Genomic DNA, 27,622 nt, shown 5'->3' on the forward strand with positions numbered 1-27,622 from the left:
TTGATTGATAAATAAGAGGAATCATATTTAGAAATAAATAACTCCAAGCCGGGCGCCGGTGGCTCACGCCTGTCATCCTAGCTACTCAGGAGGCTGAGATCTGAGGATCGAGGTTCAAAGGCAGCCCAGGCAGGAAAGTCCGTGAGACTCTTATCTCCAATAAACCACCAGAAAACCAGAAATGGCACTGTAGCTCAAGTGATAGAGTACTAGCCTTGAGCTGAAGAGCTCAGAGACAGAGAGCCCAGGCCTAGAGTTCAAGCCCCATGACTGACAAAAGAAAGAAAGAAAGAAAGAAGGAAGGAAAGAAAGAAAGAAAAGAAAGAAAGAAAGAACGAAAGAAGGAAGGAAGGAAGGAAAGAAAGAAGAAAGGAAGGAAAGAACTCATAGTGCGAGCCCACTGAGAGGTGCCGCTGCAGTAGGTTTCTCAGTGAGCAGTGACATCCCACCCCACCCTACCCTACCCCCCACCAGGTCACCTCCCTGCACCCAGGCCCCTGAATCTGTGAGCCAGAGTTGCAGGTCTGATGTTGCCTAGTGCTTTCCCGATGCTGGGCGCTGAGATCTGAGCCTAAGAACACATTACTTTAAGTAATCTAAGTGCTCCTCAGTCTTCCCGAGTACTCCCCTAGGCTGGCGTGGGAGGAGGGGGGCGCTCAGGGGAGAGCTGGGGGACCTCCACCTCAGGCTCTGAGTCTGAGGTCTCTTTCGCAGTCTGTTTTGCTGGCTGCATTGGAGCTATGGCTGGAGCCTGGGGCCTTCGGGTCCCTCCCCGCAGTGATATGAACCCCACGACAGGCCTGACTCCCCTTTGTCTCACTCCCCTTTGAAATCTGTACCCTGGCCGACCCCATGGGCCTCTACAGGAGGGACAGGCCTTCCTGGAGCCTATGGCGCACACGGGTTCCTCGGGCACTTCTTCCTCTCCACCGCCATCCGGAGGGCCTGCAGGAGTTTGTCTTCGTTATTCAGGATGTTGTATTCCGAGAGTTTCACCAGCTTGTCAAAGGCAGCCTCCGTGTAGGTGAGCTCCTTGGTGGCATATGGAGATTTGGGGCCATAGATGTTAACTTGGCCCAGCTCCAGCTCCTCAGGACTCCGCTCCACGCCTACAGGCAGCAGGAGAGTTGCTGTCAACCCTTAGTACGTGAAGACTGTAAGCATTTGCTTCTCTCGCTCCCCAACTACGTGAACACTTGCCACGTGTGGTGGCACATGCCTGTAATCCCAGCCCTCAGGAGGCTGAGGTATGGAGGATGGAAAGTTCCAGACTAGCCTGGTCTATATAGCAAGTTCCTGTCTAAAAAAATAAAAGACAAGAAAGGAAAGAAAGTGTGCGCGCGAATGCACACTCACAGAGGCACCTGCGCCCCTCTGGGCTCCCCGGCAGGGACAGGGTGTAGGATTTCCCTAGCATCCGACAGCGCTGGACATACAGCTGAGTGTCAGTAAATGTGGTGGAGGGCAGTGGCTTATGCCTATTGCCCCAGCAACTCAGGAGTCAAAGAACAGGAGGATCTCAGTTGGAGGTCAACTCAAGGAAAAAGTGGGAAATTTTCCCAACCAATAAATGCGGGGCGTGGTGACATGCGCTGTAACCCTGCGGAGGCTGGAGGCTCGCGTGGGAGATCTAGGCAAGCCTTGGGCAAAAAATCAGTAAGTCCCAGCCTGAAAAATAAAGCAAAAAAAAAAGGTGGGAGGCACATTACAAGGGGTAGAGCATCTGCCTTAGCAAGCATGAAGCCTTGAGTTCTAATCCTCGGCAGTGCCGAGGAAGGAGGTGGGGGCAGGAAGGGAGGGAGAGAAGGTTTCCCTGAGTTCTAGAGACAAGGGCTCTCAGGCACTGGGCAAGCTGGCCCTGGGCCTAGCAGCTCACCTGGTGCTTTGTACTTTTGGAAGGTGTCGTTGACAAGTGGGAAGAAAGCCACGATGGGGGCCGTGGGATCCTGAGGCTGCTCCAGCACGTAGCACTCCTCTAAGTGTTTGTCGTCGCCTTCCTGGAACTGGTATCTGGGGAAGGGGATGTGCTGCTCTGTGCAGTACTCGCAGGTCTGCTTCAGAGGCTGCGAGAGCACAGGGCGTGTGTGACTGCCGCGCGGAGCATGCTGGGTGCCGCCTCCTGACGCTCCCGGCCAGCACCTCCTGCCCCCCCAACCCACATCCCCCCCCCCCCCCCCCCCCCCCGCCACTTGGCCAGTCTGTGGTCTTTTCTTCGGAGGTTGATTTTAACTTTTTTTGAGGGGGAAGGCGCTGGGGTTCGAACCCAGGGCCTCGCCCTTGCTAGATTCTGGCTCTACCACCGAGCCATGCCTCCAGTGAATTGTGGTTACATTTAGGCAAAAGGCAGGTTAGCACAAACAGCCAGGGCTGAACAGGTGCAATTCCAGCTGTGAGCGCCTTTCCCAAATGCTTGTAGAAGTCCCGCTGAGATGGTGTACATCTGTGCTTCTAGCTATATAGGAGGCAGAGTCAGGAAGATCTCTGATAGAGGCCATCCCTGAACAAAAGCACTATAAGGGCTGGGATTAGCTCAGTGGCAAAGCGCTTGCCTAGCAAGTGCAACATTCTGGGTTTGATCCTCAGTACAAAAAAGAAAAGACAAAAAAAAAAAAAACCCTTTTGCCGGGCGTCAGTGGCTCACGCCTGTAATCTTAGCTACTTAGGAGGCTGAGATCTGAGGATTGCAGTTCAAAGCCAGCCCAGGCAAGTAAAGTCCGTGAGACTCTTATCTCCAATAAAACCACTAGAAAACCAGAAGTGGTGCTGTGGCTTAAGCGGTAGAGCATGCACCTTGAGCTGAAGAGCTCAGGGACAGTGCCCAGGCCCAGAGTTCAAGCCCCACGACTGACAAAAAAAAAAAAAAAGCACTATAAATCCTACCTGAAGAACTCTAATGAAATAAAAGGAGGTATGGTTTAAGTGGTAGAACACCTGCATACCAAGTCTGAGGCTCTGAGTTAAATCCCCAGTATTACAAAAATAATGATGACGACGACAACATTCACACACACACACACACACACACACACACACACACACACACACACACACTGCATTGGAAAAAGCTCAGGACTTAGTGTCAGACGTGTCTTGCTGCCACACCTGTGTGATCACGTGCTGTGTGATTGTAAGCTAATCTCTTATCCATTCTGTCCCTCAGTTTCCTTATCTGTAACATGGGGATGGGGAGAGCCGCAGCTGCGCCATCTCCCTCAGAAGCTGGTGTGAGGACTGCGCCAGGTCATATGGGACAGGACATTGTCATTGATAAATCTAGGCCACTATCACCATCACCCTAATTGTCCATCTATACACCCCCAACTTCAGGACCAGGCTACATCAATGCAGATCAACAAACTGGGCATTAGTGCCTCACACCTATAACCCTAGCCACATAAGGGGCTGAGATCTGAGGACAGCAGTTCAAAGCCAGCCTGGGCAGGAAAGTCCCTGAGACTCTTATCTCTAATTAACCACTAGAAAACCTGGAAGTGGTGCTGTGGCTCAAGTAGCAGAGAGCTGGCCTTGAGCAACCCAGGCTGTGAGTGCAAACCCCACAACCAGGAAAAAAAAGAAAGAAAGAAAACGTAGAGTAACAATAATGTCTTTCTCTAAGACGGGCAGAACTTTTGAAAAGTAAGTAAGAATGGGTAAAAACCTCCAGGCCTGATTCTTTTGGGCCATCGTCCCTGGGGAGAAAGTAGACCGTTATAAGCTATGCAAATGGCACATAGCTTACAACGAACTGCTCTAAGTTAATTTTTAAAAAATTCCTTTTATTTGCATCCAAAGAATAGCCGAATATGGCAAAGGCTCAAAGGCGAGAAGAAAACTGGAATTTGCTAAGAGAGTTTCTGTGAAGCCTGACCCTTGCCCGGCCACACAAGACCTCCCCCCACCCCCCCATCCCATCCCCGTTTCCCCTCTCCCACGCCCTGCCCTGCGCCCCTTCCCCCCCACCCCCCCAGTCAGCCTCGGTACTTGCCTTTGTCTGCGAGCCTGCGCTGTAACCCAGGTGGATGATGAGGTCGACCTTTCTCTCGGGCCGGAGCAGGGGCGCGTAGCTGGAGTTGACGAAGAAGGCCGTGTCCAGCAGACACAGGTGTTTGGAAAACTGTGTCAGCTGGTTTGGGAAGTTGTCCAGCACTGTGTCTGAAAGCCAAGCCTTCCAGTCACCAACCTGCCTAGCGTGCTGCTGCCAGCCAGGGGTTGGAGGCACCTGGTGAGGCACCTGCCTGCCCTGCCTGGCACTTCCTACTGAAGTCTACGCTTCCAGACTACCTCTTTCTGTCCCCCGGGGGTGGGGTGGGGGTCCCCAGCTCTTCTGGGCAGTTCAAATCCCAAGTCTTTCTTTTTTTTTTTTTGGCCAGTCTTGGGGCTTGAACTCAGGGCCTGGGCTCTGTCCCTGAGCCTCTCTGTGCACGAGCCTGGCACTCTACCACTTCAGCCACAGTACCATTTCTGGCCACATTTCCAGCCCCAGATTCCAAGTCTTTCATAGCATGGAAAACCCACTATGATCCAGCCATAAAGCTTGTGACATGGTACAAGATGAAAGCCATCCTATCAATTAGGGTTACCCTGGGTACAGAGCCCCTCTACAATTGGGCATGCTCTTATCGCTGAGACTGGCAGTAGTTGTACTGTCAATAATTAAGTGCGACCAGCGCCCCCTGCTGGCAGCATCTGCACGGTTCAAGATGACACCTGCTGGTAGACCGCCCTGTGAGGGAGCCAGCGAATTATTCTCAATGAACACGGCCAGAGGGGGTCTTCTTCTTTCTATATGGCAGCCTCCCTATCGAATTCTCCCTCCTCCCCCACAGAGCTAGACCTGGAGGAGCCTCCTCGGGGGAGGTACCTTTCCACATGGAGAACTGGCCTTGCTGAAGGTAGTTGGTGTGTAGCTGCAGCCCATTAAGAAAGTTGTGGTACTCAGACACGAAGGGTCGGTGTATGAGGATGTCCCGGAACGTATTGGATAGCCACGAGCTGGGGATCATCACTGTGGTCTCCAGGTTGTTGGTGTCACATTTAGGGACTTCGGGCAGGATCGGTTCATCTGCAGAAGGGAGGGGATAGGGGGTGATCACCCCAGTGGGGGCTCAGCATTGTTAATACAGCCTGTCATGCTGCTGCAGTGAAGATGGATCAGATGGCAGGTAGGGGGCGGAACTGCTCAGTTCCTGATCTACACTTCCCTCGCCCTGATCTACACTTCCCTGAGGGAAGCCAGCGGCTCACCACCAATGTCATGCAGTTTATCTCTCGTCCATCTGTGGAAAAACTCCTCCGAGGTGTGGGACAGATTCCAGGCATCCAGCAGGTTCAGGGAGAAGATACTGCTCCACAGACCTAGCAAGAGGCCACCGTGAGCATCTCTTCCCTGGAGCCTGCGCCCGCCCTGCGCCCTCCCAGATCCGACTGGCCCTGTGGTGACCTCCATCCCTCCTCCAAGGGGGAAAGGCTTCCACTTCTCTTTCCCGGGGGCCAGCTCCACACAGTGGCTGATGGCAGCAGCCCTTGGCTCTTCCCTCCACCCCACAGGGCAGGGAGCAGGGGCAAAGGGATCAAGCCTTGCTGGCGTTTAATGCTGACAAGAGCAGGCTTTGAGTTCAAGTCCAGCTCCATTCCTTGCATCGGTTCTTCTGAAGCGTTTAGAACAGTGCCTGGCCTATGGTAAGTCCTGGGTGCATGAAATGCTTTTGCATACTATTTTTTTCAATGTAGCATGAATAGTAACATTCATGTTAAATTACTCACACTGACTCTAGGAAAAAGCAAGTTTTACTGCTAGGCCACATATGCAGATGTGAAAACTTGGGCGGCCGTATAGCTGAGCCTGTCCTCTGAGGTCCCCTTTGATGGGTGACACTTTGAAGGGTAGAATTAAGGGTGGTTGTCCCCCCCTGTGCTCAGAGGCACCTGAAGAAAAATGTAAGCTAGGCCAGGCCTCCCTGGCGGCTCTGCCCTTGACCTTGGGGTCCCCTCTGGCTCCTTGGGTCCCAGGTACTAAGTCCCCAGGGAAGCTGGCGTGTTGGTGCCTGGCAGCAGTGTGAAAGCTGGAATTTCAGAACATTCCAGCCCGCTTCTGGGCAGACCCCGGAGAGACCACTGGACCCCAGATTGCCGGGCTAGTCTCCTGGGGAGCCCAGTCAGGTCCTTCGGGGCCTCAAGGAGCTGCAGGAATAGGGGAGCAGTCCTGTCCTCTGTGGGTGGAGGCAGGAACCTATGTCCTGCGTTAGTTATGAGGACAAACGCCAGGAAGGTCACGTGTTCAAGGGCAGCCCTGCCCCAGGACCAGGTCCTTCCTGTGGTGACTCTAGTGAGGGGCGGGCCTTCCCTGCATGGAACTGGGCAGCCTGCAGAGTCCCCCAGCCGGAAGTCACCTAGCATGAAGCACATGGGGGACTCGGGGATCCTCTTCCTCAGCCGTCCCATGAAGAACTCGGAGCCGAAGAGCTCCGTGGGGACATAGGCCCCATACTTCTGCAGGCCCACCTCGTAGGGGGTGAACTCGCACCACTCTGCACAGGAAGCAACAGAGACAGCATTGGAGCTACATCCACAGCACCCCCACTTTTCCTTCTCCTCCTCCCCCAATGTTGGGAAGCCTGGAATCTGAAAACTGCGGTTCCCCTGACTGGCCACATGGTGGCGTGCGTGACCGGGCAAAATAGCTCCTGCCAGCTGCTTCACTTTGGGCCTGGAGGCCAGATTAACCAGGACCAAAACTAACACTGAGAAAGGATAAGGTGCTGAGTCCTTCACCCTAAGCAGTTTAGGAAATAAGCCCATCAAATGCACTCTGCAGCCTCACTTATGCAGCAGAAAAAAGTTAATTTTTTTGTTTGGGGGGTTGGTTGTGGGGCTTGAACTCTGGGCCTGGGCACTGTCCCTCAGCTCTTCAGATCAAGGCTAGAGCTCTACTACTTGAGCCACAGGGCTACTTCCGGTTTTCTGGTGCTTAACTGGAGATAAGAGCTTTACAGACTTTGATCCTCAGATCGCAGCCTCCTGAGTAGCTAGGATTACAGGCGTGAGCCACAGGCATGCAGCCAAAGTTGATTTTATTTATCAGCTTTGGGTGATGCTTTTGTATGTGGAGGTTGGCAGTGTGCGTGTGTGTGTTTGGGGGAACAAGGTGCTGGGTATCTGTGCTCATTAAGAAGGGTCCCCTCCACCCATGGATCCCTTCACCAGTGTTACCTCTGAAATCCTGGTTGCTTACATCATCCTTGACATTGATGGTCAGGTAGATGGGCAGGGGGTTCTGGCCCTGGCACAGAGCAGCACGCTGCTGGGACAGTTTGCATTCGTTTTTCTGTGGGGAGATGGGTGGTTAGGAAGCTGACAAGCATCCCCAAGGGCTGAGCCCGGACAGGGTGCAAAGACAGTCCACCTGCAGCCATTCCACGGCTGTGGTCTCCCCTCACCGCCGCCACCCATAGGCATGCGACCCAAGGGGTGCCTGCCAGCTGCCAGCCTGGGCCATGGGTGCGTGGAGCTGGGCCTGCAGGTTAGGGCTGTCCTTTATGGTCCCAGGTTGTCCTTGAATCTTGGGGGCTAGAGAATGATGAGTAAGGGTAGCCTTTGTCCCTCCTGTCTCCCGCTGCTCATAGTCAAGTCTGGCTAAAGCACCTTCAGAGGGCCTGCCAGGCCTTCCCGGAGCGCTCCCCCGGCCTCTCCCTTCTACTAGTCAGACTCACAGCATGCTTGCCTAGGTTCCTCCTCACTTCCCGGCTTGGGCTTTTGGCCTGGCCTTTGAGGGACACACTGCTCCCAACACCGTCCTCCATAGGACGCAGCGGCACGTGCAGGATGTGTTCCGAAGCTCGTGACTCCGGGCCCTGGCGGCTCAGAACCCCAGAGGAGGAGCCGCCTAGCGCGGTGCGCCCCAGAAGAAGCCGGACGCCTACCTTGTCCCCCAGACTGTACTCAATCAGCAGGCCCCAGAAGTCTGTCATGGAGACCTTGTAGCCCTCCTGGCCATGCTGCCGCATCTCCTCCCGAAATTTACAGAGCTGGTCCGGAAACAGGGCGGGCATTTTGTCTTTGACCGAGTGTCTCCGGGCCTCGAAGATAGCAGGCTCTAGGTTTTTGGAGGACCACTCGGGGTCACTGTACAGGGTTGCCATGGTCCTGGAAGAGACACAGCGGAACTGCTGGAGCCGGCTCAGCCCTGGGCTCAGCACGCCAGTCAGGCTGGTGGGTCGTGGAGACTCCTGTACCTGTCGGGATCGAAGCCTGGAGGCTCAAGGGGGGACCCAGGGCTTAGAGGGAAGGAGGCAGAGCCATCACGGTCACTTCTCATCACAACAGCCACGGTGCATGGCAGAACTTTCCAAGCATTGTGAACCACGCGCATGCGTGTGTGTGTGTGGGGGGGGGGGGTCATAGGGCTTGAACTCAGGGCCTGAGCTCTTTTTTTCTCAAGGCGAGCACTCTATCACTCTGAGCCACCACTCCACTTCTGATTTTCTGGTGCTTCATGGAAGATAAGAGTCTCACGGACCTTCCTGCCCGGGCTGGCTTCGAACCACGATCCTCAGATCTCAGCCACCTGAGTCGCTAGGATGACAGGAGGAAGCCATCCGCACCAGGCTGTGAGTCACTTAGACTTAAGGTGGGAGGAGGCAAGATGTCACCAGAGACCCCTCCCTGCCTCCCAGGCCAGGCCTGTCCGCTGCCGTCTTGGGCTCGACCCCACAGGGCTTCCCAGCCCCTTACCAGGTAGCCCCAGACAGGCCGGTGATGTACATGGTGCAGTTCAGGAGGTTCAGTTTCTGAAGCCCCAGCAGGTGGCCGTACATGGCCGTCATGGACCTTGCTCCTCCTCCCGTGGCCATGATGGCGATCATCGGTACCTAGGGGTCACAGAGGGCTCGTGGGCAAGGCCGGTTAGCAGAGGACTTGGCCTGACGTCAGCTTGGAAAGAACAATGAAGGGAGGAGAGCCGGTGAGGGAGGAGAGAAGACAGAGGCGTGGCCAGAAAAGCCCCGCCCCGCCCAGCAGGCTGTGCCACCAGGCTGGTCTAGAATTAGTAGTGCCACACCCATGGTGCTGCCTAACCCAGCTTGGTAAATGCCAGGAAGCAGTGCCCTCCTCGGCCCGGGTGGACACTCGGCGATGTCACCGGGCGCTCGCTCACCTGGAGAAATCAGAGGCTAGGGGGTAGGGGACGCCCGGGCCGGGGAAGAGCTTGGAGTTTGAAGGGTCAGCATGAGGCCGCAGTGGCCCTGAGCCCCCCGCCTGGCTGGCAGCCCTGCTCACGCACCTCATCCTCACGCAGGTCCTCCTCCAGCCGCAGGACCTGCTTCAGCGCCTCGGCCACCACCGGCCTCCGCTTCTGCTGGAACTCCAGCTCCGCGGCGCACAGGCTGAAGCCCAGCCGCACGTCCAGCTTGTCGGGGCTGTGGGAGAGGGGGACCCTCCCTGAGCCCGCCTGTCAGCTCCACCCTTGAGGGGCTGATGGGGCTTCCGGGTGAGAGGGACTCAGGCTTGGAACCCCAGCTCTGCCTTGAATCCCTTCTGGAATTGTGGGGCCCTGCATTCACATCTGGGCCTGAAGGCCCAGGACCGTCTCCAGCGCTGGGATCCACGTGTGGCAGCCGCTGTCACCCGGCTTGTCACGCCGCAGTGTCATTGTCCTAGGAGCTCTGCTGGGACTGCTCTGAGCCATTCTTGGAGCCCCATGTCTCCTCAGAACGGTCTGGAAAGTTCACAAAGCCTTCCGCAAGACAAGGGGCCTGGCCAGAGCTCTATGGTGGGGTGTCTCCTGTTCCTCCCCACACAATACCTTCCGGGGTGCTGGTGCACGCCACAGCATGCCCAGTGCTCACCCTTTTATTTTTATTTTTTTTTTAATTTAACCGCACCCCTGCCCTGGCCCTGGGGTTGGCATCCACGAACTTGACCTGATCACACGAGGCTGACTTCGGAGCCTCCACCCCAGCTTCCCTCCCTCTTTTTTTTTTGCTGGTCGTGAGGCCTGAACTCTGGGTCTGGGCGCTGTCCCTCAGCTCTTCAGCTCAAGGCTATCTCTACCACTTGAGCCACAGCGCCACTTTCACTTTTTCTGCGTACGTGGTGCTGAGGAATCAAACCCAGGGCCTCATGCATGCAAGGCAAGCACTCTACCACTAAGCCACCTTCCCAGTACCCTCCTCTCCCTTTTCCTACCTACACTCCTGCATCCTCAAGCTCTCCCTGCCCTCCTCCACCCCCCAAACAGATCTCAACACTTCCCAGCCCAAGTCTCAGCTCACGAACAAAGTCTGGTCTCCTGGAAGGCCGGGCCAGTACAGGCCCTCCATGTCCAGTGCTGGTCTGCAGACTCAGCTGCTGGGAATAACCGTGTCCATGGCATCCACAGGGAACCAGTACCCAATAATAAGCAGCAACAAGAGCATGTGGCTCACAGGTGGGTGACTGACCGCCACTGCACTGGACAAAACTGAGCCTTAGTGACACTAGAGAACCCGTCGAAGGACAGATAGTAAATCAAAGGAAACACAGAAATCACGGTCACTTGATTTTTGGCAAGAGAACAAAGATGAACAGGGGGAAGAATACTCTGACAAATGCATGCAAAAGAAATGAGGCTGGACCCCCACTTCACACTGTGCTCAAAAGGTAACTAACATGGACACCAGGAGGCTACTGTGTGTAATTCTAGTTACTCAGAGGCTGAGATCTGAGGCTCCTGGGTCAAAGTCAGACTGGACAGAATAGTCTGGGAGACTTATCTCCAGCTAGCATAAAAGCTGGAGGTACAAGTGTGACTCAAGTCATAGAGCTCTAGTCTTGAGCAAAAAAAGCTAAGCCAGAGCTGAGGCCCTGAATTCAGGTCCCAGAATTGTCACACACAGACACACACAGACACAGACACAGACACAGACACACACACATACACACACACACAGAGTAAAAATAGATCCTCTCTAAATGTGAGAGCTAGAGTCGTGCTTACAAGGAAACATGGGAGTAAATAATCACAACTTGGATCCAAGTATGACTTCTTACATATGACATAACATCACAAGTGCCAAAAAAAAAAAACCGATGCCATCCAAAATGACAAACACTTGTTTTCAAAAGGCATCAAGAAAGTAGAAAAGACAACCTATGGAGTAGGAATGCGTGTTTGCATGTCCCCTAGAAGATGAGATGTGTATCCAAAATATACAAAGAACTTTCGCAGCTTAAAAATAACCTCCTGGGCTGGGAATGTGACTCAGTGGTAGAGCGCTTGCCTAGCATGCATGAAGCCCTGGGTTCCATTCCTCAGTTCCACTGGAAGCGTTGCTGTGGCTCAAGTGGTAGAGTGCTAGCCTGGAGCAAGAGAAGCTCAGGGACAGTGCCCAGGCCCTGAGTTCAAGCCCCAGGACTGGCAAAAAAAAAAGACCTCCCGCCTGCAATGCGGACAGAGGATGTGAGTAGACACGCGTGTGCGGTGAAGGTGCACAGCGGTCAGGTGAACCTGGGAAAGGAGTTCACCGCCATTGGCCATCAGGGAAATGACAGCGCGTCCCAACTACCCGAGGGGTGAGTGAGGGGAAGGACAGGCAGAGGGTACTTTACCAGGGTGTGGGCTTCAGGTGTAACTCACAGTTCCCGCCCTGAGGACCAGAAGGCGACATGTCTGTCAGCGACGACGACACAGCGGACCCAAGCCATCCCAACCAAAGAAGTGGCGCTCCCCCCTTCCTCACCCCGACTTGACAGCCCACACGCAGGACCACACACGCATGACCACACACACACACGCATGCGCATGTATGCACAGGCACAGCACCACCCTGCTGCCATCTGGGCGTGGCCCTTTCCCCCTCAGTCAATCCTCACGGGCTCCCACTCTAGCTTGTGTCTCCTGCCCCCCCAGGGCCCTTCTGTCCAGCCCAGAGAGACCCCCATGTGCCACCTTCTCTATGCACCCCTTCGCTTCAACCCCCCCACCGCCCCCCCGCCCCTGCCTCAGGGCCCTCTTCCCCGCCCCAGGCTCTCACCACGGGAAGCGTCACTGTCTCGTTCTCGGAGAGACAATGGAGGGGCTGGCAGACCGGGCTGTGCTTGTGGGCGCAGCAGCAGCAGAGCTGGAAGGATGGGTGGGCTTGGTGAGCGGGGTGAGCGGCTCCCTTGGTAGCCCATCTCCACCCCAGGCCCCTCCTCCTCCCTCCACCCTGGCTGCCTTGTACCCCGCAGTTCCAGTAACTCTTGGGCGGGTCCACGCGCAACTGGGGCTGGAAATACTTGGGGTAGTGGAAGCAGGCAGAGCTGGGGACGCCGCAGGGCGCTGAGCAAGGTGACACGCGCTGGGTGCCCTCGAAGGATTCGTTCACCATCACCAAGAGATCTTTCTCTGAGAGGAGGGGCAAGAGGTGAGGCGGAGAAGTCTCCCATTCTCCACTTGACGCCCCCCCAAAAGCCCATCTGAAGGTGCCAGGAGGGGCATCCCTCCTGACTGTCTAAATTAGGGCAGGGCAGGGCAGGGGGAGGTCCCCCACATCTGCATTTGAACAAGGCTTGTGGGTGATGCCGACAGATGTGTCTCCGGAGAGACATCGGAGAGGCCTCAGGACTGGCTCTGTTTTGCCACAGGAGCCCCCAAAGTCTCCTGCCTGCAGAGAAAGCAGGCCCTCACCATACTGCTGTTTTAGGAGCAGCGGCCTCTTCATCCCTCCCTGCTCCCCAAGTCTGGGGCACCATTTGGTCTTCTGCCGGGCCACGCGGTGGGCCTGGCTGAGCAGGATGGGTAGCGGGTTGTCTAGGTTCTATCCAGCTACAGATAGACACAACTGTTAATAGTGAGGTGACCTAGAGGAAGGGGTACAGCTGGAGGGGCTGAAGGGTGCCAGTGTCCGCTTGTCCCACTTGGCTGCCACCGTAGCAGGGCCCAGGACACTGGCTAGGCCTGGGGATATATATCTAGGCTCGCATGGGTGTCAGGAAGACCGCGTTGTTCTTTATACAACTGGCTAGAGGAGACACAGGGTGTTGTGACCCTCAAGGCTGCGATGACTCTGAGTTTTGGTTCACCTCGTCCCAGTCCAGGAGAGCTTGGCCCAGGCCAAGTGGACCTACTATACCAGGCTCCCTACTTCCCCTGGGAGAAGGTGCTCACTTTTCTTCCTCTTCTGCAGCCTCCTGGTTTGGGCATGAACCTCCAGGCAGGAGACTTGTCGAGACTGTAACAAAGCAAAGTGGGTGGTAAGTGTCCCCGAGGAGCATGAGCCACCCCTCCCTCTTCCGGCCAGGGGGAGGAGAAGAGGACAGCAGCAGAGGATGAATTCAGTGCTGGTTGGCCCTGGGCTCGCTCTGGGTACCCTGGGGTGCTTTCCAACATTTCTGAGCCCAATCAGGGCCTGCCGACTCACGCAAAGGCAGGCATTGGAAAACGAAGCTGTCCTGTAAATTCAGCTTCCGGGGGGTGGAGGGGGTGTTATGTCCTCAGGGTCGCCAGGACCCGACCCCAAGCAGTGGTCAGTGCTTTGCAACAAAGTGCTTTGAATGGCATTGTCTTTGTGAGGAGCAGAGACGGGCCAAATGCCTGAAGTCCTTGCACTTTTTGAAGGAATGGTCTCTTTGAACCCTGGGGCACTGAGACATTGAATTAAAATATTCATAGCAACAACTGAATTAGGAATGAGTTCGTTTTTGCAGGGTCATACTGGAGTTTGAATTGAACCCCACATTTGAGGCAGGTAGTCTACTGTTTCAGTCCCTAGGCTTTTTGCATGGTTTTTTTCTTATGTTTTAGCCGATGACTGGCCTGGACAGTGATCCTCCCATTGATAACTCACCAGGACCTGGCAAGAACAGGATGCGCCAGCACATCCAATTTAACGGCTGAGATTGGGGGGCGGGAGGGGGGGTTGTCTCTTGATATTTTTGATTTGGCTGGCCTCAAACCAAGATTTCCTGATTTCTCTGCCTCCCAAGTAGCTGGGATTATAGGCATGAAGTACTGTGCTTATCCCTGAATTATGAAATAATTGGAATATTGCGATTGCGCCTATAGAGGTGTGGGGGTTGTGGCGGACAGAATCGAGACCGAGTCTGGAGCAAGGCTGCCTTTCGTGGGTTCTTGTATTGCCAGGGAGATCTCCAAGAGGAGGGGGACATTCTTCTAGGGTGTGGGGTTCTAAGACGATGCCTGGTTATGTTCTTCCACCTGGAGCTGCTGTCACCACCTGCCCTGTACCCCATTTTGTGAACCATTTAGCCTGACTGCATCTGGGCTGAGCCTGACTGCATCTGGGCTGAGCATGGGGCAAGGTGCCAAGCTTGGTCCTCTCTCCTGACAGCGGCAGCCAGATGAGGCCTCTGGAACTCCAGGAACCCAGAAGGACAATTACCACCAGCACGCCGTTGGTGATGAGGGTCTCAGGGGGGCAGGGACTGAAAAACAAAATGAGAAATCCTGGTCAGTTCCTCTATTCTTGTCATACTTCTCATGAAGGTGACAATATAAACAGGATGAGTCATAAATAACACAGCCCTTTGATTCTTAAGAAATTAAAGCTGGGCACCAGTGGCTCACTCAGGAGGCTGAGATCTAAGGATCAAAGTTCAAAGCCAGCCTGGGCAGGAAAGTCCATGAGATTCTTATCTCTAATGAACCACCAGAAAACCAGAAGTGGCCCTGTGGCTCAAGTGATAGAGTGCTTGCTTTGAGTTGAAGAGCTGAGGGACAGCGCCCAGGACTGGAGTTCAAGCCCCATGCCCGACAAAATAAATAAATAAATATAAATAAAATTTAAAAACTATGCTTGCTTAACACTAGAAGGAAGAAAAGAACAAGTTCAAATCAAGATGACTATCTCCTCAGTCTACTGTTACTATCAACTTTGGCATATTTCGTGTCATAAGCCAAGGAATTCTGCCTCCAAAAGGCCTGTCCAACTGAGAAATGAAGAAGAGGTCCTCGATTTTATATAACGTGAAGTTAATTTTAGTTTGCCAATCAGCGGTTAATAAGGAATAAGTTTCTGAAATAAAGTGTCCCAAGATCCCTTAGGCAAGGACTCAGAGAGCTGAGAATGTGGCTTCATGGTAAAGTGCTTGCCTGGCATGCATGAAGCCCTGGGTCTATTCCTCAGTACCACACACACAGGAAAAGCCAGAAGTGGCTCAGGTGGTAGGGTGCTAGCCTTGAGCACGGGCAGATTCAGGGACAGAGCCCAGGCCCTGACTTCAAGCCCCAGGACTGGCAAAAAACCAAACAAAACAAAGGACTCGGAGGGGGTGTCTTCTGCTGATCCCAAGTCGGGAGGGTTGCAGGTGATGGAGAGAAGGGGAAGACAGATGCCCCGTTACAAAGAGCAAGCCCCCTAGAGAGTCCAGGCAGAGTGAGTGCCAGAAGCCAGATAGGGAGCGGAGAGGCTGGCAAAGAAAGAGAGCGGCAGCTCTGAACATCACTTGCAGGTCAGGGCCTCTGCCATTTCCAGGGGGCCCACTCACCTCTCGGCCAGCAGGAACTCCACCTCCAGCTCTTCCATGCCCTGGCAGGAGAGGAAGGGCGGGGGCTGTGAGCTGCATCTTCATCTCTCTCTGCAGTCTCTGCTCTGGGGACCTGCCTGCATACCCCACCCTCAGCCTGCCGCCTCCTCTCCCTCGCTCTCTCCCCAAGTCTCTGGCCTAAGGGAAGGGGGTGGTATTCAGGGTGTAGAGATGAGCCACCATGGGCCTTCCTCTGCTTCCAGGGGCCTCTTTTGCAGGTTTATCCCCAGCCTCCCCTGCTTCCCCATTCTCCAGGCCTCAGTGGAAGCTGAGACGTTTGCTCCCTGAGGGGGATTTGCTGGATGCTCGAATGCAAGACACGCTGGCCCATTCCAGTTCTGACCTCCCGTGACTTGCAGATCTTCCCTCTCGTCCCCTCCCCGGCCTCTGTGCCTGTGGATTTTCTACAGACATCTTCATTTGTGCCACCATTGCTGATCGCTGGCCGCCCCTAGTACATGTTCCTAAGCCTCGCAGCCCCCCTGTGCGAAGGTATGATTATTATCGTGGCTTTACAGGAGAATGAGGAAAGCCGGGTTCTTTTCACCGTCACACAGCTAGGAAGCGCTAGTGCTTGTCTGTGCCTGGGCAAATGGCATCATGGGAATACACGCTGTGTCCTCATGCAGCAGGAGGCTGTGTCTGGCCTGGGTACCCACCTCTGGGTTAAGGGGGAACTTCACATGGGTTTTCTTCCTGTAGCAGAGCTTGGCGAGGTCATAGAGAACTGTCAAGAGATGGTCGTCTGGGGTCATGCTGTCATCATCACAGACGCTCAGCTCCAGCACATTCTGGCGTGTGTGCGTGGGGAGGGGGGGGGGGGACAGAGGGGGTAAGTCTGGTTGTCATGGTTGCATCCACCCACGGAGAAGCAGGCAGGGCAGGCAGGTGCCATCCCCGCGTCTTACCTTCACTTGGGTCTGGATCTGGAAGCTGAAGCTTTCATTCCACTCCGGGTTTGGGCAGTTGGAGATGGTTCTGGTCCTCCGCTTCTCCCGAGAGGCCGTGGGCAGCCAGAGGCTCACGAAGCAGTCTGGCTGGCTCACTGTCCAAGAAAGACCAGGGGGGGATGGGATGGGAGCAGAATCAACTTGAGGGCAGAGAGGCTCCAACGGGAGCCCCGGGGGGGGGCTCCTCTCAGCAGCACCCCCACCCCCAGCCAGGCCTCTACCTGCCCAGAGACTTTGGTCCTTGAACCATAAGGTAAGAGGGAATGGCAGGGCCCACCGAGCATTCCCACAAACACAGGTGGCCCAAGGCAGAAGTAGCCCACTCTTGGAGCAGACACCTGCTGGTTTGGGACAAGGTATGGCCCCACAAGCCCTCTCTGCTGGCCAGATATGGAAGGTCCAGTTGACCTCCTCCTGCCTTAGTGCCAGGGAAACCAAATTAGAGGCAAGCTCTTCTGAGGAGACACGAGGAGGAGGAAGGGAAAGTCTGTTGTGAGTGGGCTGCGAAAAGCTCAGAAGGAGGCTGCTCCCCATGGCTATTAGTCTCCCGAATGAGGTGCGGCCAAGCCCGGTGAACAACCCAAGGGTAATGTTGCCCTACCTGCCCTGGAGAAGGGTCAGAGGCTCTCACCCCATCAGGCCTTTCCAAATGGGAAAAAGGTCTCCCCAACCTTCTGGTTGGAGTGGAAGGGGCAAGGCAAAGAGCATCCGGCCCCACCTGGCTTCCCTGGTGCATTTCGCCTGGGAGGAGGGAGGGAGAGGGAGCTTTGTCCCTGTGCTGGAGATGTGCGGGGCAGGTCCCCAGGCAAACATCGTACACATGTGGACTTCAGTGGAAGCCAGGCAGCTTCAGAAGCCTTCTAGAAGGTAAAGCTAGTCAGGATGGGAGTTCTATACTACAGAACGGAGTCAACTATTTCACAATGGGTGTTAATAATCACAGACGAACAAGAAACCAGGAACTGAGGCCGTCCTGCGTCATCCACCCTCTACCAAAAGCTTTATCAGTGCCGGTAACCATGTTTTGCATACAGGCGTTCCTGACTTCTGATTTCACTCCTGACACCTGCTTATACAGCTCCCCCTTCATGCATAAGAACTCATGGCCCTCCTCCCTTTGGATACAGGTGAGGTGGCACCTGCCTGTAGTCCCAGTGCTTGGGTGACTGAGGCAGGAAGAGGGAGATTCAAGGCTCATGAGAGTGAATGAGACCTTGCTCCAAAAAAACTCACGAAATGGAAAACCCACAAAGGTAAGATGATGCTGTCCTTTCGATGAGTAATAGTGATTTAACCCCAGCAGAAAGAATGACCAGACTCAGACAGAACCGGAAGGACACGATGACGTCATTGCCCCCCAGCCCCCTCCCCCTGGGCCCGACCTGTTCCTCTTGCCATCCACTTGGGTTGGGTGTCCTGGCCAGAAGCCCAGTGTCCTCTTTGACTCGCGTTGAACCCATTGAGCTCTTCCCACCTCTCACTCTGCCTGCCTTCCCCCGCCTCTGCCCTAAGCGGGGAGCCCCAATGCTCATGATCACACACACACACACACACACACACACACACAGAGGCTCCAGATGCCAAACTCAGTCCCTTTCCAACTCCCAAAGGTGCCATGACATCTCCCTTGCAGGCCTCTGTGGGTGCTGCTCCTTCTGCCCACACCCGTCCGCCTCTTCTCCTGTCTCTTCTGGGAGCCGTCCTGAGCACCAGGGGCCTCTGTCCCAGAGCACGCAGCTCCTCTCATGGCAGAGTACGTGCTACCCACATCTCTGTCACACCGTGAACAACCCGACTCCATGGCAGGGGAGTCTGAGGGGGTCTAGGTCCGGCAACAGACCAGGCACTCTCTTGTGAATAAATGAATGAACGAAAAGCTCAGCTTCCTGCTATGGTGCTGCATCAGAACCCCGGAAATCCTCGGGCTGAGTCACTGCAGATCTAGGTAAGCAGCTCATCACGCCCCATTGTTCTGCACAAAGACAGACGCACCCGGGACCTGCTCAGCCTTCTTGGCCCCCTCCCTGGGCTTTTTCTGGACACCAGCCCTTCCTCCGGGCCGGGAATGTACCTTCCCCAGGCCTGTCCCCTCGGTGGGAGCTTGCCGGTGGGGACAGACCAACTCTTCACCTGCTGGCTCTGTACAGCCTACTTAGTCTGGATGACATGAAGCGCCTGGTAAGGCCTTTGTCCCTCTCAGGTTACTTTCCCGTCACCAATCTATGCGTCAACTTTCCCCACTGAGCTCTTGAAGGAATATCTCAGGACGTGGGGCTGCAAAGTTTATATCGCCAGTTGAGAGAAGATACTTCTGAAAGAAACGCACATTCCAGCCATGAATTTTTCAGGCTTTTTTTTTTGTCTTTTTAATTTGTGAGACTGGTATTTGAGTTCAAATACCAGCTCAGCTCTACCATGCCCCCAGTGTGGCTTTTTGCTGGAGATGTAGTCTTGTGGACTTTTCTGCCTGGGGTTGGCTTCAAATCTTAATCCTCTGGCTCTTAGCCTCCTGAGTATGTGGTATTACAGGTGTGAGCCACCTGTACCAGGCTATTTTTTTTTTTTAAATTATTCCTTTGCAGAAATCTTTCCCATCCCAAATACAGCCCAGGCTGGGAGTTCTAAGAGGGGGGACCTGGGGAAGGGAGGATGAGGGAAGATGGCCAGCACCCAGATGACAATCTGGAGGAAACTCCATTAGCTGTGCACAAGGAGAGCGTCAGTCTCATTGGCCGTACGGAATGACAATGCTTGTGTGCCAATCTGAGATTGCAGGGCCAGGAGGGTATTTCCTAGTCACAGACAGGTTCTAATTCTTGTTTCTTGTAGACTGACAGAGTGCTTGGTCATATGACACAACTCTTTCCTGTACTGTGGGTGGCAGACAGGACTCAATTATCTTCACGGATCAGAACATTCTCTGCCCTCCTGCTTCCCCTGGGCTGCTGATGTAAGGATCTTTGTTTTTTGCTAGTCATGGGGCTTGAACTCAGGGCCTGGCCACTTCCCCTGAGCTTCTTTTGCTCAAGGCTAGCACTCTACCACTTGAGCCACAGCGCCACTTCCAGCTTTTTCTGTGTATGTGGTACTGAGGAATCGAACCCAGGGCTTCATGCATGCGAGGCAAGCACTCTACCACTAAGCCACCTTCCTAGCCCCTTCTGATGTAGGTTATAATTTGCTTTCTCAAGAGGAATCCAAGTCTTGATGGCTGGGAGGTTTCTGGTCTGATGGTCTCCCTGCCCTGACCCTGGCCTGGGCCAGTGTTCTCTTTGCTCTGGGAGAGGGTGTCACCCCTGAACTTCTGAAAACTCATTGTTGTTAGCTTTTCCAAAATCTATTTATTTATTTATATTTAATTTTTTGTCGGTTGTGGGTCTTGAACTCTGGGTCTGGGCGCTGTCCCTCAGCTCTTCAGGTCAAGGCTAGTGCTTTACCACTTGAGCCACCGCACCACTTCCAATTTTATTGGAAATAAGAGTCTCATGGTCTTTCCTGCCTGGGCTGGCTTTGAACCACAATCCTCAGATCTCAGCCTCCTGAGTAGTTAGGATGACAGGCGTGAGCCACTGACACCTGGCACCCTTTCCAAAATCTTAAATTAAAAAAAAAAAAGCGCAGGTCTGAGGCCTAAACTTGGGGAGCTATTTATTTGATTCCATCTAGGAGGGGCGACCATTTCAAGCATGATTGACTCAGGCATCTTATCTCTAATGTACCAGGGAAGACAGCAACATGGCCCAGCCCATGACAATAGTGGGGTTCAGGCCCGATGTGACTCGGGCTGCCCCCTCCAATGCCGTATGGGCCCTGGGGTTACCTGGGAGAAGTAAGCAAAGCATAAACAACAAGGGGTTCCCAAAGAGAACGCTAGAAACAGCCTGTATCGCAGAGGGGCATGCGGGGAAGGTAGAGAGGAGACTGGTAGAGCCAGGCACCACCCATCAGACACTGGGGGACAGGCGTGGCAGGGAGGAGAGGGAGGACAGGACCCCAGTGGGTGAGAAGACACAGGTACAGGCATGCAGAGGCAGCGTACAACCGGAGTGACTCGAGCAGCTGGGACAGACACACCTCAGGAGGGCCCGGAGGAACGAGTGTGGGAACCCGGCTTGCTCCTAGGGGGAGGGGTGACCTCTATCCAACAGGGAGCAAAGTGAGGGACCCACTGTGTTGTGGGCAGAGAAGGCAAGCTGACCACAGTCCTGCCCAGGGAGCTGGCGCTTGAGATCACTCACAGGTGGGTTAGGAAAGCCCCAAGGAGCTGGAGAGGGCAGGCCCTGGCCATCTGTGTGGCAGTCGGTGGCCTAAGCTTGCTGGAGACTGCTCTGGCTGGCCTGGGCCCTGGACCCCTCACCCTTCAGAGGCTCAGTTTGAAGCCTGCTTGGTCCCTGTCGCTTGGAAGCCATTGTATCCCGCTCCTGTGTGGTTTCTAGATGGTTATTCACCATCTAGGCCCGGCCTCCTTCCCCTGATCTGTCCCAGACGTGGGATCAAACATTACAGGCACCATTGGCAATCAATCATTAACCTCTCACCTACAAAGTCGCTATCCCTTCAGGTAGTTTGGGGATCAAACCCCTGACCCACCATAGCCGCTCCCAGACCAGGCTCCCAGTCTCTGGACACTTAAATCCTGTGGCCCTCAGAACTCAGACACTCCTGTACCTTTCTTGTCCCTCCAAGCTTTAAGTTCTGGAGTGACAGGACAGCAATGATCTCTTCTACAGCTGTTCTGGGCCTGGACGTCCTCCCTGGCTGGCTTTCCATATCCCCTCAGGCCCACCTTCGCCTCGAGGGAGTCCTGTGGATCTTAAGCACTCCCGTGTGGTCACTAGTGAGGAGCAATGTCCCCACAGCCGCCGTCCTGGGACCCAGAGATGCCTCTCCCTGGGGGAGCCAGGCTGCCTCTCGGGAGGGCCGCATGGGGAGCGGCTGATCTCTGGAGGCCATCTCAAAGGCAAGGTCTGGGACACATCCTGTCATCTGATGCCTTTGCTTTTTGTTTTTGTTTTTCCTGACACAGAGCCTCTCTGATTTCCGAGGCTTCAGACTTCAGCAGGAGGGCAAAGATACACTGGGAGAAGACGGTCCCCCACGTCCTACCTCATCAGGGGTGCCAGGCCGAAGAACTGGGGCCGTGGGCTCTGGCATGGCCTCTAGTGCCTGATTTGAGCTCCGTGTGAAGGAGCTCTGGAAAGGGCCAGCAACTGGTCCCCTTTCTTCACCCCAACGTCCCCTAAACTCACGCAAGAGCAAGGAATGCGGGAAGCTGGTGTTACTGTTGAAAATGGACACTGAAAGGAGGAGAAAGTGGGAAGGAGAGAGTGGGGGAGGGGACAGTGCAGAGGAGAGGGGAGAGGAGGGGAGAGGCGTGAGAAGGGGAGAGTGAGGAGCAGGAGATGGGGGATGCAGTGTGGGGAGAGGATGGGGGAGACAGTGGAGGGAAGAGATACAGGTTTATACTGCAGGCTTCCTAGGGCTGGGGTGCCTCTTGCAGTGGGGGGTTTGGAGCCCGCCATCGGTGGCTCACGCCTGTAATCGTACCTACTCAGGAGGCTGAGATCTGAGGATCACAGTTCAAAGCCAGCCCAGGCAGGAAAGTCCGTGAGACTCTTATTTCCAATAAACCACCAGAAAACTCGAGCTGTGGCTCGAGTGGTGGAGTGTTCACCTTAAGCTGAGGAGCGCAGGGACAGCGTCCATGCCCAGAGTTCAAGTCCCATGACCGATTAAAAAAAGAAAAAGGAGGAGTTTGGGAGGACATAAACCACAAAGTATGCAATGCAACCAGAGAATATACATATGTGTCTACACACACACACGCACGCACGCACACACACACACACACACACACACACACACACACACACACACACACACACAGAGGACCATTCCTCCAGCCAGGGCCTCCACCCAGACCCCCAAGCTGACAAGGAAGGAAGGCAAGGGGAAAGCGACTCACCTATGTCAGCCTGCCGGACGTTTTTCATCCTGATGACCCTCACTGTCAACTCGTGGCACGGAGATCGGCCCTCCTGAGGGTGGAGAGGACAGTGAGCTCACTCAGGGCCCACCGAGGCCAGTCCCCGGGGGACACCTTCCCACCCCGCAGGCCTCCCTGCCATTCACGGTGCGGCCGCCTGCAGGCCATGCAACCCCTGTTTGCTCCAGTATCTGCCTTTCCACCTGCCTGGTGGGTTCTGGAAGGTTCTGTAGGAGATGAAGACCACGTCTGATTTTACACCTTCCAACCTTCACCACCTGAAGTATGCTTAGATACAGAAAGCGCAAAGGGGGTTCTGAGCGGAGGGGGGGGTGCCTCTCCCTCATTGCAAACCTTCTTATTCCCACCCCACACAGAGAAGATAATTCCCCTCGTCCACTTAAGATGGCGGCTTGCTCAAGAGACAATTGGAGTGTGTGTATTAGGAGGGACAGACACCCGTCAAGCTTGGACACTTGCTCACGGGGACCCTCGGGCTCACCCCCCCCCCCACGCTTCGCTTCCGTCCACAGCCTTTCCACCCCCCTCACCCCGTGCCCCTCGGGCCCCTTCCCCAGAGCCTTCCCGGTCGCCAATCCGCCTCCTGCCTCTTTGTTGTTTTGCTCTTGGTATTTGTGAAGTCTTGGCTAGCATGCAGCAACCTCTTTTCGTGATGGCAGAAGCTCAGGTAATCCTTGCTTTGATGGCTGAGGCCTGCTGGAGGCGTCTGTGTAGCTGTCGCTAACCCCAGGGGGCTGGAGCTCAGCCTGTGCCTCTCCCGCGACGCTTTGACCTCATGGCTGGGAGTGACACCCCGAGCCCGGCTCTGCTGGTGCGGATGGTGCTGTCCTGCTCCTCTGCTTTCCCTCTTCACTTCCTGGGAGCCGGCCAGCATGGCAGGCCCCGCCCTCCCCAGGAGGACAAGCTGGCCACAGGCTCCTCTGCCTGATTCTGAAATCTCCCCACGGTCCAGCGTGGGTCTGGATTCGGATAGACTCTCCTAGTCCCCTGAGTACCCTTTAGTCCTTCCAGACTTTTCTGGGGCTTCAATAGAACGATGGCCCTGGGAAAGTTAAGTTTTCAGTCCTTGAGCTAAAGACCTGAAATCTCAAGGTCTCTTCTTCTCCTCTCCCCCCAACGGCGGCCTCAAAACCACAGCAAGAGGTGACCGCACAGTCCTGTGCCTTCTGTGAGGTCAGCTACGGAATCGTGAGCACTTTCCTGGGCACTGTCTCCTGGCATAGAGGGTGGCGGCGTGGCCTGGTGGGGAGGCAGGAAGCACCTTTAGCCTGAACACAGTTCCAACGGTTCAAGTCCCGCTGCCCACCTCACAGCACCCAAGGCCGGGCCAAGGCCTCACCAGAGGCAGAGGTCTGTCGTCGGGGATCTGTCCGCGCTTTGCAGGTCTCTGATCCCAGGGCCCCAGGACTCTCACAGCCATCACAGCCGTTCTCCTGCGTCTAGGAGCGGCTGCCTACAGCCCAGCTCCCCAGCGTCTGCTTTGAGAGGGAAGAAACATCCACCGGTTCCTCAAAACCTCACCAACGGACTTCTGCTTTCCAGAAACATCCTCTCCTGTCATCCAAACCTAATGCCTGCCGAGGTCCACCATCTCTCCCTAGTCGATGCGATGGGGCAACATCAGTGAGCGTCTGTGGAGGGTCTATTGCCGTGCATCTGTGCACAGCTTCCCCGCAGAGGATCTGGCTTGCTCCTTACCCTCACCCACAAAGACACCCTCAGTAGCCTCGATGTTCAGGTGGAGAAGCTGAGACTAAGTCCTGGACTCGGGGCTCTCAACTAGAAGCAAAGAGAATGTGACTCCAACTCTCAAACCTGCGTGTCACCACTGGGCACCTAACTTGAAGTGACCCTTGGCAAAGATGAAGACAGGCTGCCCTCACCGCCTCTACCTTCGTTGTCTTCTCCTACAACCAGCTTTCCTCCTTTTCATTTGAATTCTCTCGATGCCCCCCCCCCCAATAACCCCAGAACATCTACTGGCCATGCTTCTACTAACTATATTTATTTTCATTTCTGGTGCTACTGGATTTTGAACTCAAGACTTTGTGCTTGCTAGGCGGGTCCTCTACCACTTGAGCCATGTACCTAGTCCTTTTGTGATTTGGTTGTTCTTCAGACACCCCCCCTGCCTTCACCACCCAAGGATTGGTCTCAAACCACGATCCTCCCAATCTCTTTCCTGAGTAGCTGGGATTACACGTGTAAGCCACACCATGCCAGGCCCGCTAGCAACATTTCTTTCTTTTTTTTGGGGGGGGGTCCGGTTGTGGGGCCTCAACTTTGGGCCTGGGCGCTGTCCCTCAGCTCTTCAGCTCAAGGCTAGCGCTCTACCACAGTGCCACTTCTGGCTTTTTTCTTTTTGCTTATGTGGTGCTGAGGAATCGAACCCAGGGCCTCATGCATGCAAGGCAAGCGCTCTACCACTGAGCCACCTTCCCAGCCCGCAACATTTCTTTCCACGATCGCTTTGTGAGCATCACAGCCACTGGGGCCTTGGAGAAGTTCCTATTTACTAGTTTCTCCAGAGGGTTCCCTGCTGGTCTATTTTGAGCCTCAGACCTCACTTTCTACCTTCTACCTCGGGAATTTTCAGGAGAGACCCAAGTTTGGCTGACAGAGAGACACAGTCTGAAAGGGATCTGAGAGACACAGCAGGGTGTCCATATCCAGAATCACAGGAACCCGCCATGAGGGGCATTGCTTTCCTGGGAAGGATTGGAGGCGTTTTGCTCCTGATGTAAGAGCTTAACTCCTATGAAAGTGCTGCTGCTGGAGATTACCAAAACTTCATGGCGCAGAGTTAATAGATACAATAAAAAGAGACAGCACAGGTCTATGATTATATGGATAGGAACCAGAAACCGGTGAGATTGTAGAATCCAAGTCAGTGTTTGAAATCCAAAGTTCAGGGAGCCAGGCACCTGTGGCTCACACTTGTAATCCTAGCTACTCAGGAAGCTGAGATCTGAGGATCACAGTTCAAAGCCAGCCTGTGCAGGAAAAGTCCATGAGACACTTATCTCCAATTAACCACCAAAACCCAGAAGTGGCTCTGTGGCTCCGAGTGGTAGAGTGCTAGCACGCAGGTTGGAGAGTCCAGTGCTGTTTCTGCCCACCCTTAATTTTATAGGATGACTTTTGGAGGATGTGGCAAACCAAGTTTATGATCTGGCGTGCTGGTCCCTGCAGCGGGTGCATCCCGTAGGCTCGTATCTGAGCCTCAGCCAGCCTGGGAGGAAGACAGCCCGGCTCCTCCCAGAGGAACGCACGCAGGCTGGGGAGATGGTGTCTCCTACAGACTCCCACACCTGGAAGCTACAGAGCCAGATCCACATCCCCGCCTTCCCATTCACCTGGAAACCAACCTCACCACAGACAACGACTCAGAATGAGAGCCTGCTCCAAGCCACTACACCAGACTGGTTAGTGGCAGAGCTAGCTCCCAAGCCTGGTTCTCCCTAGGCCCAAGGGTCCAGTTGTTGCCATAAATCAGCCCAAAGAATGTTAGGTTACAGATGGGTTTCCCGGGTCTGACCAGGTTTCAGAAGTGCTGGATCTCAGGGTCATACACAGAACGCATCCCCTCCCCAAACAATCCCACCAGGCCTGGACATCGTAAGACAGTTCCCTTCCCTGGGCATCTCAGGACAGGCTCAGTGAGGCTTCTCCTCACTCCAGAGCTGGGTGTAGCCATCGGGGTCCCTGCAGCACTGGATCAGAGCTCAGATCAGCCCCCCCTAAAGGCAACTATAGGGAAGGGAATATTTGGGACCCCAACACAGGTCTCAGCCAGTCGAAGCAATATCCCAGACTACAGATCACACCCACGAGGGGCCTGTTGTGGCTGCCTTCCTTCCTTCTTGTCATCCACATGGGGTGGGGAGGTATGGCAGGGATTCCTTTTTTTTTGGGTCCGGTCGTGGGCCTGAACTCTGGGCCTGGGCGCTGTCCCTCAGCTCTTCAGCTCAAGGCTAGCGCTCTACCACTTGAGCCACAGCGCCACTTCTGGCTTTTTTCTTTTTGCTTCTGTGGTGCTGAGGAATGGAAGCCAGGGCCTCAGGCATGCAAGGCAAGCGCTCTACCACTGAGCCACCTTTCCAGCCCTGGCAGGGATTCCTAATACTGAGTTCAGATGCTCCGGAGCCTGAGAGGCACAAGCAGCTTGGCTAGGAGGAGCCTTGGGGGCCACACTCTGAGCCCTCGGGTCTCAGCTGCTCTGCCCACCCCCCCATTGGCACTTCTGTCCTAGCTCCAGATTCTGCAAGTTCTACCAGGCTGGATAGGCAAGAGGAACAAGTGCCAACCGGTGGAGGCCTGTGGGTCAGCCGGGAGGCAGTGTGTGTCCGGACCAGGGCTGAGAGCCACTGGTCACGTGCAGTGGAGAGCACCCTCGGCCCCCCCCCGTGGAGATTCACCAGGGTCTCTATCTCCCCCTCTAAAGCGATGAGACACCCCGCAGGGCTTCACCGGCTCCCGCAGCAGTTTGGTGAGGACAGGGCAGGGGCGGCAGGAAGGTAATGCGGAGGAAGTTGCTGCCCCGGAGGAGCTAGCTGACAATCCTCCCCGTGGCGCATCTATGCCCAGACAGGTGCCCTGGCAGATCCACAACCCAGCGGGTCTCCCTGTGAGGCTGGGAGGGATTGGTTGGATCCAAGAGCCTCCACCACCAACCTGGGGGCACAGCTTTGCGGCTGATGGCAACTGACTTGGTGATGTCATCAATTAACACACACACACACACACACACAGAGCATGGAGCTTTAGTACATCCAGGACAGCTCCTCTGAGGACTGTCTATCCTGGGGGCGGGCCTGGCTTTAGGATGGCCCTGAGCCACCGCATGGAGCCCTGTGGTACCGGTGGAAACTCGCCGCTGGCCATCCGCCCAGGACTCTGGGCCTGGACTGAAATATTTCCCTCAAGTGCTAGGTAGAGGATTCTGAGCCAAGGTTTCTGGAATATACAATACCCGCCAGCCATTCCTAGGCTTCATCTCCTACCCTCAGCCCCCGGCTCCCCACCCTCCGCTTCCTGCCCACCTCTACCTCCAGCACTGGACCCTCACCTTCAAGGCACAGGCGGCCAAGCACCTGTCATCTTCTGCTTCACACGGCTCTGTCAGGGAGTGGGAGACCCAAGCGGGCATCTGCCTCGGGAGCAT

At 55.0% G+C, this 27,622-nt stretch overlaps 1 protein-coding gene across 1 annotated transcript; it reads right to left on the reverse strand.

The window, feature by feature from the left end:
• Positions 1–534: 534 nt before the first annotated feature.
• Positions 535–27,622, reverse strand: Pla2g4e (phospholipase A2 group IVE). The gene is made up of 21 exons (XM_042687590.1): positions 27,527–27,622; positions 22,417–22,489; positions 16,410–16,546; positions 16,161–16,292; positions 15,463–15,503; positions 14,358–14,400; positions 13,124–13,187; positions 12,198–12,361; positions 12,009–12,095; positions 11,584–11,621; positions 9,278–9,413; positions 8,731–8,867; positions 7,920–8,142; positions 7,210–7,324; positions 6,390–6,527; positions 5,245–5,355; positions 4,862–5,062; positions 3,986–4,152; positions 1,877–2,063; positions 917–1,109; positions 535–571 (listed from the first exon to the last, which is right to left on the reverse strand). The coding sequence occupies exons 1-21, from the start codon at positions 27,620–27,622 to the stop codon at positions 535–537; spliced, it is 2,520 nt and encodes an 839-aa protein (XP_042543524.1).

Source organism: Dipodomys spectabilis, unplaced genomic scaffold, assembly GCF_019054845.1.
Source record: "Dipodomys spectabilis isolate Male_0828 unplaced genomic scaffold, ASM1905484v1 ptg000108l, whole genome shotgun sequence".
In the NCBI taxonomy this organism is placed as follows: domain Eukaryota; kingdom Metazoa; phylum Chordata; class Mammalia; order Rodentia; family Heteromyidae; genus Dipodomys; species Dipodomys spectabilis.